Source organism: Schistocerca americana, chromosome 1 (assembly GCF_021461395.2).
Source record: "Schistocerca americana isolate TAMUIC-IGC-003095 chromosome 1, iqSchAmer2.1, whole genome shotgun sequence".
NCBI lineage: Eukaryota > Metazoa > Arthropoda > Insecta > Orthoptera > Acrididae > Schistocerca > Schistocerca americana.
In genome coordinates this window covers 21,692,404-21,710,631 of record NC_060119.1, presented here as the reverse complement: position 1 = coordinate 21,710,631, position 18,228 = coordinate 21,692,404, and the positions used below count along the sequence as shown (strand labels likewise).

General features: G+C 40.5%; 1 protein-coding gene across 4 annotated transcripts in view; it reads left to right on the top strand.

Moving 5' to 3' along the window:
* The window catches only part of LOC124545857 (NAD-dependent protein deacetylase sirtuin-1), a 55,893-nt gene extending 42,413 nt beyond the window's left edge, over positions 1-13,480 (top strand). For all 4 annotated transcript variants that reach the window (XM_047124826.1, XM_047124819.1, XM_047124840.1 and 1 more), the window contains 2 exons: positions 1,987-2,912; positions 11,904-13,480. In XM_047124826.1, coding sequence (XP_046980782.1) covers positions 1,987-2,912; positions 11,904-12,136 — 1,159 coding nt within the window. In that variant the 3' untranslated portion in view covers positions 12,137-13,480. The remainder of the gene's footprint in view (positions 1-1,986; positions 2,913-11,903) is intronic.
* The last annotated feature ends 4,748 nt before the right edge of the window (positions 13,481-18,228 follow it).

Below are 18,228 nucleotides of genomic sequence, written 5' to 3'. Positions count from 1 at the left end.
AAGGGGGAGAGACGATCTTTATTCAGTACCTTTGTTCGTCACACATCCCAGTATCACTTGAAGTGTACCATTGTTAACATAGATCGAGCAGATGGTCCTATCGACTAAACAAAAAATGTATTACAATATTATCCATAGTATTGGATGCTCAATTCCTGTGTAATTGATTTGTGCTATGCGCATACATATTCTTAGACAAGAGAGATGGAAGTACAAGTCACTACAATTAATGACCTCTGCTGTGCGTAGGGATCTGTCATCCGAGCTCAGTTCGACTCTGTACCCAGTAGGGTTAGAGTCACTGCCGCTGCAAAAGATGGCGGCTCTGTGTACTCAATTTTGCAATTTGCAGACTCTTGAATCTCCTATTAATTTTACTGTGGTATTCTTCCTATTGTACTGTTTTACCTACAGTAAGTAAAATTTTGTTATTTGCCATCGTTTCCGGTGCTTGAATTTTAATGGCACGCATGTCACACCTCCTCAAGTTTCAAGAGTTGAGTCACGTCAGAAATGTGTGATACACAATAGGAAATGTTGTAGACACACCAATAGCTAGCACACGCAAAGCCTCACCGAGTACAGGTGGCTGTATTCCAGCGACACTTATGTACCTAAGTTGGATTACTTTTTACATTTTTTTAATGCTGCACAATGAACAAAACAATTAGAAGTTTAAAAAGAGAGACTATCAAGTGCATGTTGGTATAGTAAGAGATAACATTCTGTATTGAATAATATGATGGAAACACAGCACAATTTATAAAGATTTATCAGTGCAATATATTCCACTATCAGTAAGAAGTAGTTGGCGGTTTGAAAGAGAATGAGGCTAAACTGGGAGTGTCAAACCCTGAAAAATTACAATAGTAGTTCCCTGAAGTAGGCAATGTTAAAGTATTCTTCATAGCTTAAGAATGATATTTTGATTTGGTGTTTATTTTTCCATCTAATATAACAAAAAATTGTTTCAGTGTGAAGTATCTTAATTTTGATGTGGAACTGCTGTGTACCATCAGTCCACTGTTTTCATGCTTTGTAAGTTGTACCCTCAGTGTACTGGGTAGATTCAAAGAACTGCACTGTTTCCACCAGTCTGTGACTGCTTTGTGATGTGCCTGTGACCAGTTTTGAGACCACACTTATTTTTGAGTGCAACTGTGGCTGGCGACTGAACTGCCAGCAGATGTGTTCGCACAGTTTATTCCAAGATTACGTCCATTGATGACACTGCCGTGTACATTTGTGCATGGCACATGTTTCGGTGGGTGCTGTATTCCTGTCCACTTGCACACCTCAAAACTAGCACATGCTCACAAACAGCCTGTAGCACTTAATAGACTACTGGCAACCTTGTGCCATCTTTGAATTTATTGAGGCCGCAGTGCCGACACAGTAAAAGTCAATGGTGGGAGAAAGTAGTAAAATTTTGTAGAATAAAAGCTTCCATATTATTACAACTTTGTTGTTGCATAATATTTTTATTTTAAAATTTTAATTTTATATTTGTACATGAAATACAGGAGAGGTATACATAGGTATCTAAAGAGGACTGGTGCGTGGAGCACAGAAACACATAATAGGAAACATTTGTGTAGCTTTTGAGCTCTTGCTCTTGTTGTAGTAAAAGTACACACATTCATACACACAACCACCCAGGCACCGAAATGTACATAAGTTTGGCTGTCAGTGTAGTTGTGTGCATTCTTACTGCAAAAAGAGCAAGAGCTCAAAAGCTATTATTAACTCGATTCTATTATGTTTTCCTGTGCACCATTTACCCGTCCTGTACAGGAAAGTGATTACCTTTTCCTTATTTTATATATCTTTTCATCCGGAATTTCCATTATTGTCATAATTTTGTATTCATTTTTATAGTTATTCATTTGGTCATATATGTTTAGTAATAACAACTGCTTCATGTTATATCAGCGGTTTAGCTATTCTTTACCATAATACAATTTTTCTTCCAAATTTTCTTTTCAGGCTCGGCGGAGATTGGCTCGAAGTGTGTAGTACCCCTAAACCTCTTACAGAAGCAAAGCATCTTCTGACACGTGAGAAGTCTTGGAGGACAAATTTTGATGACACGTGGGAAGAGAGGAACAGTGACCAGTGTCCTACAGATTACAGCCTCGACAGTGCCAAAGTTCATCCTTCTGGTCACAGCGGCCGAGACAGACTAAACTCAAAAACTGTCACTCGGGCCACGTCTTCAGTAAGCAGTCTCGCTGTCAATCCAGTATCGAGCAGTGACGGTGGCCAGTATGCGGAAACATCTGAAACTGATTCGTTGCATATGGTTGTAGACAGCAGTTTAGCAGTGACAGCTGATAGCACAAAATGTGTGGTCCATAAGGAACGACATATGTCTATTGACTCTTCAACAAGGGACAGTGGAGTGTGCTTATCTGTGGACAGTCCTGTAGATAACCTGGTAGCAGATTCATCCAGAGATGTCAATGCCCAGGTTCTTGTAACAGACACTCGTGAGAGAGCTGCTGAAAATATAGGCATTAATAATAGTTGCGGGCGTAGTTTACATGCTCCGAGAATGTGTAACGAGCCTTCACTGCAACCCAACAGCACATCACTGAGCAGTAGCCAGAACACAATTCTTGTCGATCCGTCAAGATTCTGTACTGAAGCTGCCGATTCTTCCTGTGCACAGGTGGAGTGTAGCAGTGGCGGAAGGAGCAGTAGCATTAGTTGTCGTCACATGTCAGTCGACTCGACCAGGGACAGTGGCATAGGGGACGGTTGCAGCAGCATTGCAAGTGGCGTTATGAATAAGGAAAGACATATGTCTTTAGACTCTTGTGATGAACATCAGAAATCGGAAGACAATTTAGACATGCTGCGATCGTGCTGGGAGCCGAAGATCAGAGAGAGCTTGGCTACGAGGTTACCAGGTTAGTCTGTTTGATAAATATGGAACAGTTAAATGTTCACAGATTAATATAAAGTTTAGACTGAATTACACCACTGAATAAACACATTTTGTTGTTGTGCACCCTACAGAGAAGTCTTTGTTTTTCACACAGTGTAAAAATAACGAGTTTCATAAAAGTTTAATTCCATTTATGCTCTACATGATTAACACACACATCAAAAAAAGTTTTGCATCACCTCGGTTCCAAGAGTTCTGGAACCTGTACAGAAAATTGGAATAGAGATCAACATAAACATAATTTCCACCCTTTTTATTACTCATGAAAACCACACGTTGCATGTCGTACCACCATACAGCGAGCCCTTCAGAGATGGTGGTCCAGATTGCTGTACACACCGGTACCTCCAATACCGAGTAGCACATACTCTTGCATTGATACATGCCTGTATTGCTTGTGGCATACTATCCACAGGTTCATCAATGTACTGATGGTCCAGATTGTCCCACACCTCAACAGCGATTCAACGTAGAGCCCTCAGAGTGGTGGGTGGCTCACTTCATCCATAAACAGCCCTTTTCAATGTATACCAGGCATGTTCAATTGAGTTCATGTCTGGAGAACATGCTGGCCACTCTAGTCGAGAGATGTCATTATCCTGGAGGAAGTCATTCACAAGATGTGCACAATGGGGCCACTAAATGTCGTCCATGAAGACGAATGCCTCACCAATATGCTGCCGATGTAGTTGCTCATCGGTCAGAGGACAGCATTCACATATCGTACAGCCGTCATGACGCCTTCCGCAACCTCCAGCAGTGTACACATAATGCCACCCCAAATCAGCAGGGAACCTCCACCTTGCTGCACTCACTGAACAGTGTGTCTAAGGCATTCAGCCTGACTGGGTTGCCTCCAAACACGTCTCCAACGATTGTCTGGTTGAGGGAATATGTGACACTCATCGGTGAAGAGAACGTGATGCCAAACCTGAGTGGTCCATATAACTTACAAGTTTGCTGCAGGGTGACATCGTCGAACACCGCCGATATTTCGACAGGAGCCCACCGTGTCATTCTCAAGGCACAAATGCAAGGAAGATGAAATGTGCAAGGAAATTTAATACCTCGGTTCACAGAGGAGAAACAAGGAAGACAGCACACAGAAACGAGGAAGACAACACACACAGAACAAGTGTCAACACAAACAAAAATAATCAACATCAGAAATGTCGATAGTTACTATTAATCAACAGGTTAGGTAGCACTAATTCTGTCCCTCTGTTTTTTGATGAGAGACAGCGCTGGATTCCAAGCAGTATTTAAACAAAATCCACCATCTCTGTTAATAAGGTTTCTTGATAGTTTGATTTCAACAGCTTCCTTAATAACACTATCCCAATAGCTGGACGTGCAAGCCAGAATCTCCGTGTTGTTGTATTCCATAGGATGACCGGTGTCAAGGCAATGTTCTGCAATAGCAGATTTGCTCGGCCGTTGTAAGCGTGTGTGACGCTTATGTTCAATACACCGGTCTTCCACAGTCCTGATTGTCTGACCAATGTATGACATGTCACAACTGCAAGGAATATGATAGACCCCAGCCTTACGCAAACCAAGATCATCTTTCACGGATGCCAACAGGGCCTTAATCTTAGAAGGTGGTCGAAAAACACATTTCACATGCTATCTTGTAGCTAAACATCTTGCTAGTTTGTTGAGCCAACTAGTAGGTAGGTGTGAACACCACATTAAGAACTCTGCAGCTTTCTTACGTCGATTGCAGGGATTGCGTTTGAATGACTCTGATATTTTAGTCAGTTTTGATGTGGTTTCTATTTTCATTCGTGTTCCTCTCTCTGATTCGTTGCAGCTAATGTAGGTTAAGTTCGGTGTCGAGTTAACAAATTTGTTTCGACATGTACTGACTTCCACTTACTTTTTATTCAATGGTCAGTACTACGAACAGACTGATGGAGTTGCAATGGAAAGCCCGTTGTCACCTATTGTGGCCAATTTGTTTATGGAGGACTTTGAGGAACGTTCATTGGAGTCAGCGACCTTAAAACCTGCGTGTTTTTTCAGATATATATGCGATATTTTTGTTGTTTGGCCTCATGGTAGTGAGATTTTTACCGGTTTTTGGAACATCTGAATTCAATCCACCCGAATATTCAGTTCACAATGGAGGTGGAAAAGAATGGATGCCTTCCCTTCCTTGATGTGTTGGTCAAAAGGAATACTGATGGTACGTTGGGACATTCTGTTTATAGGAAGCCTACCCACACTGACTTGTATCTGCGAGCTGATAGTTATCACCATCCAGCTCAGCGTGAAGGAGTACTTCGTAGCTTGGTTCACAGGGCCCGCGTTATCTCAGACCCTGAAAGATTGGGAGCTGAGCTATCACATCTCGAAGTCACCTTTCGTCAGAATGGCTATATTGAGATGCAGATCAAACGTGCGTTGTGCTATCAGCCTTCTGTGCAACAGGTGAGTGATGATAGCAACGAAGTGGCACCTAAGTCTACGGCCTTTTTGCCTTACGCAGGAAGCATTTCCAACAGGATTGGCCATATTTTGCAGAAATATGATGTGAAATGTGTTTTTCGACCACCTTCTAAGATTAAGGCCCTGTTGGCGTCCGTAAAAGATGATCTTGGCTTGAGTAAGGCTGGGGTCTATCGTATTCCTTGCAGTTGTGACATGTCATATATTGGTCAGACAATCAGGACTGTGGAAGACCGGTGTATTGAACATACGCGTCACACACACTTACAACAGCCGAGCAAATCCGCTATTGCAGAACATTGCCTTGACACCAGTCATCCTATGGAATACAACAACACGGAGATTCTGGCTTGCACGTCCAGCTATTGGGATAGTGTTATTAAGGAAGCTGTTTAAATCAAACTATCAAGCAACCTTATTAACAGAGATGGTGGATTTTGTTTAAATGCTGCTTGGAATCCAGCTCTCTCTCTCATCAAAAAACAGAGGGACAGAATTAGTGCTACCTCACCTGTTGATTAATAGTAACTATCGATGTTTCTGATGTTGGTTATCTTTGTTTGTGTTGACACTTGTTCTGTGTGTGTTGTCTTCCTTGTTCTCCTCTGTGAACCGAGGTATTAAATTTCCTTGCACATTTCTTCTTCCTTGCATTTGTGCCTTGAGAATGGCAGGGTGTGCTCCTTTCGAAATATCGGCGGTGTTCGACGATGTCACCCGGCAGCAAACCCGTAAGTTATTTGAGCATTCAATTCGCTGGGAAAAGTAAAGTCTGAGTGGTCCGTGTGGCATTGTTGTTCAGCCCATCTGTACTGCACTGCATGGTGTCGTGGTTGCAAAAATGGACCCCGCCGTGGATGTCGGGAGTGAAGTTGCACATCATGCAGCCTGTTGCACACATTTTGAGTCATAACACAACATCCTGTGGCTGCATGAAAAGCATTGTTCAACATGCTGTCAGGGTTCCTCTGAGCCATAATCCGTAGATAGCGGTCATCTACTGTAGTAGCAGCCCTTTGGCAGCCTGAGCGAGGCATATCATCGACAGTTCCTTTCTCTCTGTATCTCCTCCATGTCGGAACAACATTGCTTTGGTTCACTCAGACGCGCCTGGACACTTCCCTTGTTGAGAGCCCTTCCTGGCACAAAGTAACAATGCGGACGCGATCGAACAGTGGTGTTGACCGTCTAGGCATGGTTGAACTACAGAAAAAACAAGCCGTGTACCTCCTTCATGGTGGAATGACTGGAACTGATCGGCTGTCGGACCCCCCCCCCCCCCCCTGTCTAATAGGCTCTGCTCATGGTTGGTTGTTTACATCTTTGGGCAGGTTTAGTGACATCTCTGAACAGTCAAAGGAACTGTGTCTGTGATGCAGTATCCACAGTCGACGTCTATCTTCAGGTGTTCTGGGAATCGGGGTGATGCAAACTTTTTTTGATTTGTGTAATATAAGTACATTTGCTGAAGTTGAATATGTATATTTTTTGTTTTTCAAGAATATTTTAAGCTTTAAAGGAAATAAAGGCTGACCAGATTAACAAAAGTAGTTTGAATTTTGAGACTTCTTCTGTGAAAGTTTATTAGGTTGGTTAGTCAGGTTGGTTAGTCTACTTGGCTACAGTGTCCTAGCAATTAACTGATAGCAGTGATGTAATCTTTCAGACTTTCTCAGCAAAATCAATATTTCCCAGCATTTTAAGTTTACCACCTAGATGATGATACCATTTTTCCCACGATTGTCACAGAAGGAGCTGAGTAGCAGTCACCATGGTGTAGTGGTTATGATACTAGTCTTTTGCATGGAGGGTCGTAAGTTCAAAACTCACCTGAACTGAAGCGTTTTAATTTCTGTATTCAGTTCGAGTACATTCTAGAAGTATCCACAAATATCAAGAATCATTGTACTGAAATGTTCTGTAGCTGTATATATACCGTATGTGTTCTGGCCAGAGGCAGTTCGCTCCACACTCTTGTATGTGCAAGTGCTGAATAAACCTTCGATAAGTGAAGTTAGTGTTCGTCATTCATCTAATTACACCTCCTCTACGTGACGTAGGTGCTGGATATTGGTACTTGTGACAGTGCACAGTAGCTCCCATGAGGCCACGACAGAATCGCTGTTTATGTGGTGAGAAACCAGAGTTCGAGCCATATTCAACAGATCACAATCTATCGGAGACAGAAGAAGGAAGAGGGTGTTAATGATGACAGCAACTGTGTGCCACCACATGAGACATCCTTCCGGGTTCTCTGGTGACGTTAGGCAAGATCCAAACAAGTGGCTGAAGGTATATGAATGTATAGCCAAATTTAACAAATGGGATGACGCCGTGTGTTTGGCTAATGTATTTTTCTACTAGGAGGGCACTTCCAAGCAGTGGTATGAGAACAACGAGGAGAAGTTCACAAGCTGGGAAGTATTCCAGGCAGAACTGCGCAAGTATTTCGGCGACACACGACAGAAGTGCAAGGCTGAAGGTAAATTAAAGTGCAGGGCACAGCGTCCAGGAGAAACGACAGCATCTTACATTCAAGACACCTTGTATTCTGTGTAAAATAATGGTTCCTAGAATGAAGGAGGAAGATAAGGTTGCACATCACATGAAGGGTGTTGCTGAGGACATGTATCAAGCCCTACTCCTGAAGTAGGTTTCACAGCAGCCGACTTTATAAAATGGTGCCAGTATCGATGCATCAAAAAGGAATTACACGCAAGAAGTTTGAACGGCTTCCAAACGACGTATCGATGTCTGTAAGGAACTGATTTCACAAGTGTTCTTCTTCAGATAGTGAGCGAGGAAGTTCAGAAGGCACTTGGATTGCATGGCGAGCAAAAAACCGAGACGCTTCAAGAGGTCATAAGCGAGGAAGTGGAACAGATATTGAACCCAATCTCTCGTCCTGCATTTCCCTTTAAAACAGTGAAAAAGTCGAGACCCAGGCAAAGTTACGTTCCTACAATGACACATGAGAAACCTGTTTGGACACCAAGGAAGACTGACGTCTGGAGGACCCAGGATAACCAACCAGTATGTTTCCACTGTGGACATGTGGGACATGTGGTGCTCTATTGTCGAGAAAGGCGGCGGATATTTGACGACGCCCACACCAGAAGACAGCACAACGGTCTTAGCCAATGCCAACTTCGGGACGACAAAGATGAACAAGAAGATGTGGGTGCAGGATGACGTAGGTCACCATCGCTGCAAGCTAGCCGCTGGAGAGGACGCTCTCCAACTCGCCAGTCAAGGCCTCCATCGCCTTTTAGAAGCTCCAGCCAATCACCTAGCTGCCGCAAACCTGGAAAACTAAAGGGTGCGACCTACCTCGGTGGTGAGGCCACCGAAGAGAAAAATCCTCCACTGTCGAACACTAGAAAAATGATAGGAAACTACGCGATACCCTCTTGGACGGCCGGCAAGCCCAAGCTGTTGTGATCTCTGGAGCATCATATTCAGTCATTTCGGAGAAGTACCGTCACCAGTTGCAGAAAACCGTATTCGTCGACAACAAAACAACGTCTCTGTTGAAGGTGGATAATGGGAAATAGAAAACTACAGGAAAATGTGTCATTCGTGTGGGTATAAGTGGTCATACACAGCCCTTAGAATTCATCGTCTTACAAGTGTGTAGTCATGACGTCATTCTCGGATGGGACTTTTTGAAAGCTTCTCAGGCAATTATAGATTGTGGCCACTCAAATATTATGCTAAACGAGATGAGATACTGTGGACAGGAAGATGTGCATCCGAGTGTGTGGAGACTGTGTGTGCTGGATGAAGTGATCATTCTTGCAGTTAGCACTACAAAGGTAACTGTCATGTGTCATGCCGTGCATCAACCCATGGATCTTGTAGTGGAATGTAAGAGAAGCATACCACTGAAGAATAACTTGCTCATTCCAGCCTCTGTCATCTCATTTAAGAATGGATTCGGTGAATTATGGATGGTTAACTGTCGCCGAGAACCGCAGATCCTTCCAAGGCGCATGTGCGTAGCAAACGCTGAGCTGTTAATTGCTGAACAGCTGAGCGTCATGGAAGCCTCCCAAGCCGAGTTTGTGGGCGTAATTGGTGCTACCACTACAAGACACGATCTTCTAGATCGACTATCCCAGATCTCACTAAGTAACAACAGAAGAAGCTACTTGCCATTCTTCAAGAGCTCTCTGAGTGCTTCAATCCACAGATGAAGAGCAAATTAGACAAATCAACAGTTAAGCATCAGACTAGCACTGGAGACCATGAACCAATAAGCCGGAGAGCATACCGTGTGTCAGCAACGGAACGACGAGTAATTCGAGACGAGGTAAAGAAATGGATTAAAAATGACATCATTCAGCCCTCGCTGAGCCCATGATCATCACCAGTGGTTCTCGTCAGGAAGAATGATGGCAGTTGGTGCTTTTGTGTTGATTACAGGAAGCTTAATAAAATAATTAAAAAGAACGTTTATCCCCTTCCAAAAATTGACGATACACTAGATTGTCTAAAGGGGGCTGAGTTTTTCTCAACCGTGGACATGTACTCGGGATACTGGTAAATCGAAGTAGATGAGGCTGATCATGAGGGCCTGTATGAATGTAAGGTAATGCCGTTTGGTTTGTGTAATGCACCAGCAACTTTTGAATGAATGATGGATAATCTTCTAAGGCACCTGAAGTGGACGATGTGTCTTTGTTATTTAGATGACATTATAGTGTTCTTAGAGACATTTGATGAACACGTAAAAAGACTGAGAGGCGAAGGTAGAAAGGAGGTGGGTAGCAAGAGGTAGGGTCAGGGAAGGACGGCCGACAGCGTGCAGTGAGGCAACATTTGCACAGGATAGGGATGCGACTCACCAGCATTGATGAGGAGGAGGAGGAGGAGGAGTGGGTTGGCAGGGAATGACAGAACAGAGGAAGGAGATACTGGTGAGTAGGGTGAGGGAGGTTAGGGTCCTGGGGCAGGCCAAGGTGGGTGTGGGGCAGAGGCTTAGCAGAAGCTGGGAGGATTGATCACCAAACTTTGATAAGTTCTTAATCATGCTTATTTTTTATTGTATAGGTCATGTCTTCTGTCTGTCGTAATATGAAAAATGCAATTTTTAGTTGTTACGCCACAAGTCTCTTCTCTACACTTAGCAAGTCAGATTTCAGACCATGTTTTTGGCTGAGAACCACCTCATCGTTTGAAGAGATTTCGGGATTGCAGCTGGCCATCGTAAACTTTATTCCACGGTATTTCAACTGGACACCTGCCATTCATCTTCAGGTGAGCCATTGAAGACGTTCTCCGCTCCGCCTATATGGCACACTGACAGTATTGTCGTGCATGCGTCAGACTCACGGTGACAGAAGGACTCCACCTCCCTCACTGGTGGAACTGTAAGGATCGGCTGTCTTCGGCATTGTCACTCAGTGCAGTTATCGGAGTATTCTGGTGTCTCCGTCTGGAGCAAATCTCAGAGATGACGGGATTGCACGCATTATCCAGCTGGCAGCTGCTGTCGCATTTCGATAGATTTTCAACGATGCGTACTTCAACGGATTCTTTTATAACGGAGTCCCAAAAAGAAGTTGTTGTGGCCAGAATTAATGTTTTGTCATGCTCCATTGAATATCCGTCGGAGATACAGTGTTCCGCAACTGCAGTCTTGCTGGGTTGCAGAAGGCGAGTGTAGAGTTTATGTTCTGTGGAACGTTCTTCCACTGTGTGTGTTGTTATAGGCCATACCACACTGGCAAGGTATTTTGTAAATTCCCACCTTCTGCATAACACATTATCCTTCAATGATCCCAGCAAGTCCGAAATCTTAGATCTCTGACAGACATTCAATGGAGTAAGAGAAAACATTAATTTTGACCACAGCAACATGTTTTTGGGACTCTGTTATAAAAAAATCTGTTGAAATCATCACAGAAAATCTAATGAACCACGAAAGCGGCTACCAGTTGGGTAATGTGTGGAATCTCGTCATCTCCGAGATGTGCTCCAGATGAAGACACCAGAATACTGCGACGAGTGACAACACCAAAGACAGCTGGTTCTTGCAGTTCCACCAGTGAGGACGCTGCCGCCAAGTGGTGTGATTCTTCTGTCACCGTGACCCTGATGCATGTGCGCCAATACTATCTGCGCTCTATATAAGGCGGAGTGGAGAACATGTCTGTCAGTCTTCGACAGCTCACCTGAAGATGACTGGCATGCATCAAGTTGAAATGTTGTTGAATGAAGTTTATGACAATCAGCTGCAATCCCGAAATCTTTTCGAACATTTAATTTGCTGGGAAAATTTTAAATTTCAAATCCCTTCATGTATTATGAAAGTTTTTAAAATAATATAAGTTCTATAAAAAGTATGGTAGTTTGTGCAGAAGACCCAAATTGTTGAATAAAGTAATGACTTACAATGAAATCATCCACTACAAATAAAACTTCTTGTTTTGTACTTCCTGTTAGATATTTCAGGCAATCAGAAAAAATTTAAACATAGGTTGTTCTTTCTCTTTTTCAGATAATTCTTACTATTTTGTACATCCAAACCGATACATTTTTCCGGGGGCTGAGGTGCTCTACGACCCAGATGACACCCAGCGATCGTCATGCAGCAGCAGTGGAAGCAGCACGAGCTCGAGCGATTCTGAAGGTTGTTTGTCGGAAGAGAGTGACAATGACGAGGGTGAGGTGGACGACTGGGAGCACCTCTCGGTGTCTAATGATAATCCCACCAATGGTCGGTGTCCTTGATGTAAATTGGGAAGCTGTAGTAATCATTATTGTGGGACATGGTGCATTGTTAATTCTTACTGCAAAAATTGGTAATCTGTAGTTAAAGGTGTGGCTAACTTATACCTGGCAGTTTTAAATATGCAAAATCGCATACCCCAGATTCTTTACATAAACAAACAATGCTTGCATGTAAAGAACTGAAAATGAATTACAATTCTTTCATTTATCTGGAACTGCTATATATTACCATCAAATACAGCTTTGGATTTTGAAATGTAAGTGTGACCTGTGTTCTAATATATGTGAATAATAATATATTGTAAAAAATTATTTATTATTGTTCAGGGTAGTTACATGTTACTTGTTATTTCAGTATTTTGTAGATACATATGTAGCATATTGGAGATATTTACTATTTAGAGCAACAACCCGTTATTGGTAAAATTAAGTCCCTCTTCTGCCAGGTATAATATTTTTCATTTAACTCAGAAAAATTTTGTTCTGCATATTAAAGAGTCATCTTATAATACCTACATATTACAAGATCATCTTATCATCTTATAAAATAATGTGGCTCATTGAAAAAAGTTCAAATATTTTTGTAAATGGTTGCTGCTATTAATGGATGGCACTGCTTTAATGGAAAAAATTATTTTGAAGAGAGAATTGTGTATAATCATATTTTGCAATGTCGGTCAGGCACTGCTTCACTATTAAATCAGCAAATCTTTTTCATGACTTAGGTGTGGGTTTTTTTTTTCATCACCTGTAGCAATTTTTTGTTTTCCAAGAATATTGCTTCATTATTGAACACTGACATTGTAGAAGAGATTTGAAATTAATTTAAAGAAAACATTATGCAAACTAGCTTGACACTCACTGTAAACTCTAATTCCTGCTAAGGAAGCAGATTATTTGTTGCAGATTTCCTGTAATCGAGGATGGTGGGTATATAGCAAAACCCTTCCTACACAAAGTAATTAATTTATTTATTTTGACTTTTGCTTGTGGCAACGTGACTGTTACTGAGTTATAGCAGTTTAATAGAAAACAATTATCCTCTTCATTGTGGAAACCACAGAAGTTTTAGTTTCCACTGACACACTAACAGTTGATTTAACAGAAATTGAGCCACACAGGGATGAGTACCAGATCCTGTGTTAGATATTAAAATGTAAATAAACTTACAGTGTAATTATTAGATGTCTAAATTGGACATGTTATGTGATAGTACTTTAGGGATTAATGATTCCTTATTTTTGAAAGCAAAATATGTGAATACATGTTGAAACATAACATTAAGAGTCTCTCTCTCTCTCTCTCTGTGTGTGTGTGTGTGTGTGTGTGTGTGTGTGTGTGTGTGTGTGTGTGTGTGTGTGTTTTGGGGGAGGGGTGGGGGGTGGGGGAGAGAGAGAGAGAGAGAGAATATTCCTGTATGGGTGTTTTGTAAATAGAGACAGATTGTGTTTCAATACTGTTTGTAAAAAACTGTAAATGAAATCACTTTCATACTAGGTGTATCATCAGTGTGTACTTTAATAAGCTGCTAATTTTAATTAATGATCTCATAAATTTATAATTGTAATTTTAAAATATAGGTATTATATTTAATGCCACATCCAATATTTTAATGCAGGCTTGATGAAAAAAGTAGAATAATTCAGTGTATATAATTTGCTTTTGATCCTATAGGCTTAACAGCTATGAAAGATATATCGTCATATTTTTCTACAAACTGAAATAATTTCAGGTATTATGTTTGTATAAAATTAGCAATGTAAATGCATGACATGGAAGAAAAGGGAGAAACGAATGCAGTACGAACTTCATTATTTGCATTTCTTTATCTGTCAAATGGCATATAATACTATACAAGTGTATAGTTTTGTATACTCATTTAGTATCTGCAACATCTGTTGCAGAAGAATAGGTTCTAAAATCTTTATGAAGTTTGTTGCACTGTAAAGGAAGAATCTCTCATATATGACAGCAGGCATCTGTATAAATAAATTTAAGTATGCAGGTATGCTATGGCCTTAACTGTCAGATACACAATACAACCATTTATCTATTTTATATCACTTGTTGTGTATATAGTTTTGATAATGATGATTATTTATGTTTTTGTTAGATACCACAATGTACAGTGTTAATGTAATCTGTGCACATGTCCATTTTGCTCATGTGAAGGCCATAGAACATAAAATTGTTAGACTTCAATTTTCTTAGCTCTGCTATTGGGTATATTTGTATGATTACAATAGTATTGTGGTTCCGTTATACACTGTAACGAAAGTTTCTACCATCATTCCATTGTATCACTTTTAAAAAATTGGCTTTTGTGTAACTATGGTTTTAATTTTTGTATGAATAGATTGTGACTTGATGTTGCTAAAGGATAAATAGAGAAAGTGTCAATTTGTGTGATGTGTGAACTTACTTTCACCTCCTATTAACAATGTGAGTGACAAAATATTCAAGGAAAGAAACTGTTACCAACTGCTGGGCACTTTCTGAGGCAATTACTGTTGAATGCATGTGACAGTTTTATAAACATATTTCTTGTTGATTAGCAGCTGCTGTTATAATCATTGTGTTATAAGTCTGCTGTACCTTGTTTGTTCATCTGTCATCGAGTAATTGATGTGGGTGGAAACCAATATGGGATATGATAGTTTCTGAGAGCAATAAGTAGAGTGGTACCTCATTTCTTTACATCTCTAATGTTGTCTCTTGTCTGTTTTATAATGAAAATGTCTCCTGTCATTGTAGCAAAAAACTATTAATTTAATATTGTCTGTTTTGTGTACATAGAAAGTTTCATGTATATTGACTTTCTTAAAAATATGTTTACCTTTTGCATTCTCTTCCCTACATTGTTTACCCCTCTGTGTTTAAAATACACTTTTTTTTTTACAAACAGCCTGTAGTTTTGTGTATGAGCCATGTTTTCCCTTTGTCTTTCCCTTGAATTGTATTAGCCTGTACTTTTATTCTGTATTCCAAATTTAGAAAAGGCTACTGCCTTTGAAACATAAGCCAAAAGTTACACAGGCCTGTGTTTCTAAATTTTTTTCAGATGACTTTTAAAAAATGTACTATCATGTCAGGATTTTTCACAAAATAAGATCTCATATTTTAAAAGCTGAAGCACAAATATTGAAATTTCAATCAAGATACATATTTTTATAATTATTAGTTTATCTTTCAGCCATATACTTAAAGTAGTACAAATCTTTATCTTAGCCACATTATGAGTATTCTGTTAAATTTAAATTTCAAATGTTCTCCATTTTTAAATTCTTTAGGAATTTCCATCTTCACTTTAAATATTCAACAATAGTTGGTCATCATACTTTCATTCCACCTTCACCTGTCATTTATCCTGAAACCATCTCAGTGGAAGCATTCTTCTTGCTCTTTGTTATAATGTTCCTGATTTTTAAGGTAATAATCAAAATGGGCATGTAGGAAGTAAACTTTACACACATGCTACAACCCAACTTCTTGAAATATTCCAGCATGGTTTTGACAGTGTTCTTATTATTGGGCTATTTTATACACCCTAGAAAGTTTTTAGTAACAAACCTGAAGGAAGTCTATGCTTTTTCTCTAACATTAATTGTATTGTCAGATTTGAGTCTTCATTATTTTGCAAATTTGAGGTAGTGACTGCAGCTACGACTGAAACAACCGGTTCTCGGTTGTATCAGTTTTCCCGCTCTCTTCATCCCCAGTTTAACCTGACTGTAAAACCTGCTCGGAATAATCAGTTTCTGAAAGAACATATTTTTGGTTTCTTATTCCTATTAATTCCAATAATAAATGTATGCATCAAAGATTGAAAAATTCTAAGACTTTTGTATTATATGTTTCCAGATACCTAGAATCAAAATATCAAATAAAACGGGGAGGCAAAAGAAAACAGTACATATACTCTGTTGTTTTTTTTCAAAAAGCAATAAGGGTTGAACTTGACAAAGTCATCAGTATTTTGCTATTTAATCTAACCTTTAAAACTCATCACAAAAATTGTGTTGTAATAGAGGGTCATACAACTATTTGGGCATTATGAATAGTCAGTGTTGAAGGGTGAAAACAGAGATTGGAAAACTCTGTTTTTCATGGTATGTTGTTGTTTACAAGAGCTACAAAAGTAGATAAAGGTGTAGTATGTAGGCACAGCCAGCAGATCAGCTACTGACTATTTTTATAATAAACAATTAATGAATTGTTAAGTTTATAATTTCCTCTCTTTTCTATTATTTCATAGAAGTGACTGACAAATATTAAACTTTTCTATAAAGTTTCTTTGTCTTTTTGTTTAATTGTTTTGAATGAAAACCCCTCTTTTATCTCAAACGTACACTGTTCAAAATAATTAGGGGAACACGTAGATCAATGTCTGGTATGTTAAATCCATTTGAAACAGGCAGTATGGCTTGAGATCATTGCTTTCAATGTGTGCAACAATTAAAATCATTCACCATCTGTTAGCTGCATCATGCATCATAGTGTCAGGTGACCCATTAGAAGGAATTGAGTACTGGTATCCCAGTGTTTTCTAGTGAGTTGACATGTTATTTGCGGGCATTTTATTCGACCGAGCACTTGCAATGCAACATCTTAATGCACTGCCATTTGCAAAGCCAGTCTGATCCGACAAGGATAGACTTTCTGTCACGTTGCTGCAGATACCAGTGCCTCTCCGTCTGTCATTCACGGGTTGTGGACACGTTACAGGGAGACAGGTTCGTACACAAGGCGAGTCGGACAAATTCGACAACACATTATGACCCCGTGTAAAGACCGATATCTGGCCCGCCCTGTGTTGCAGCATCGTACGGATACTGCCAAAGTACTGCTACACGATCTCAGAACGGCCACTGAAGCCTCTATTCCAATCAGACTGTAATGAACAGGCTACAAGAAAAAAGCCGTATTACCCAGACATCCCGTTCGAGTGCTCCACTTGACACGACATGACGTCTTGCAGCTTTCCTACAGTTCTGCCATTCCCGTGTCAACCGACAACATCGTCAGGGGTGAAATGTGTTACAGACGAGTCTCGACATCCTCTGAAGCGAGGTGATGACTGTGTGTATGTGTGGAGACCCGTGACGAGGCTTATCTCACTAGGGGTAAGATAGATACTGCCTACAGGAAAATTAGAGACCTATGGAGAAAAGAGAACCACTTGTATGAATATCAAGAGCTCGGATGGAAACCCAGTTCTAAGCAAAGAAGGGAAAGCAGAAAGGTGGAAGGAATATATAGTGTGTCTATACAATGGCGATGTACTTGAGGACAATGTTATGGAAATGGAAGAGGCTGAAGATGAAATGGGAGTTATGATACTGCGTGAAGAGTTTGACAGAGCACTGAAAGACCTGAGTCTAAACAAGGCCCCAGGAGTAGACAACATTCCATTAGAACTACTGACGGCCTTGGGAGAGCCAGTCCTGACAAAACTCTACCATCTGGTGAGCAAGATGTATGAGACAGGCGAAATACCCTCAGACTTCAAGAAGAATATAATAATTCCAATCCCAAAGAAAGCAGGTGTTGACAGGTGTGAAAATTACCGAACTATCAGTTTAATAAGTCACAGCTGCAAAATACTTACGCGAATTCTTTACAGACGAATGGAAAAACTAGTAGAAGCCGTCCTCGGGGAAGATCAATTTGGATTCCGTAGAAATAATGGAACACGGAGGCAATACTGACCCTATGACTTACCTTGGAAGCTAAATTAAGGAAAGGCAAACCTACATTTCTAGCATTTGTAGACTTAGAGAAAGCTTTTGACAATGTTGACTGGAATACTCTCTTTCAGATTCTAAAGGTGGCGGGGGTAAAATACAGAGAGGAAAGGCTATTTACAATTTGTACAGAAACCAAATGGCAGTTCTAAGAGTTGAGGGGCATGAAAGGGAAGCAGTGGTTGGGAAGGGAGTGAGACAGGGTTGTAGCCTCTCCCCGATGTTATTCAATCTGTATATTGAGCAAGCAGTGAAGGAAACAAAAGAAAGATTTGGAGTAGGTATTAAAATCCACGGAGAAGAAATAAAAACCTTGAGGTTCGCCGATGACGTAAATCTGTCAGAGAC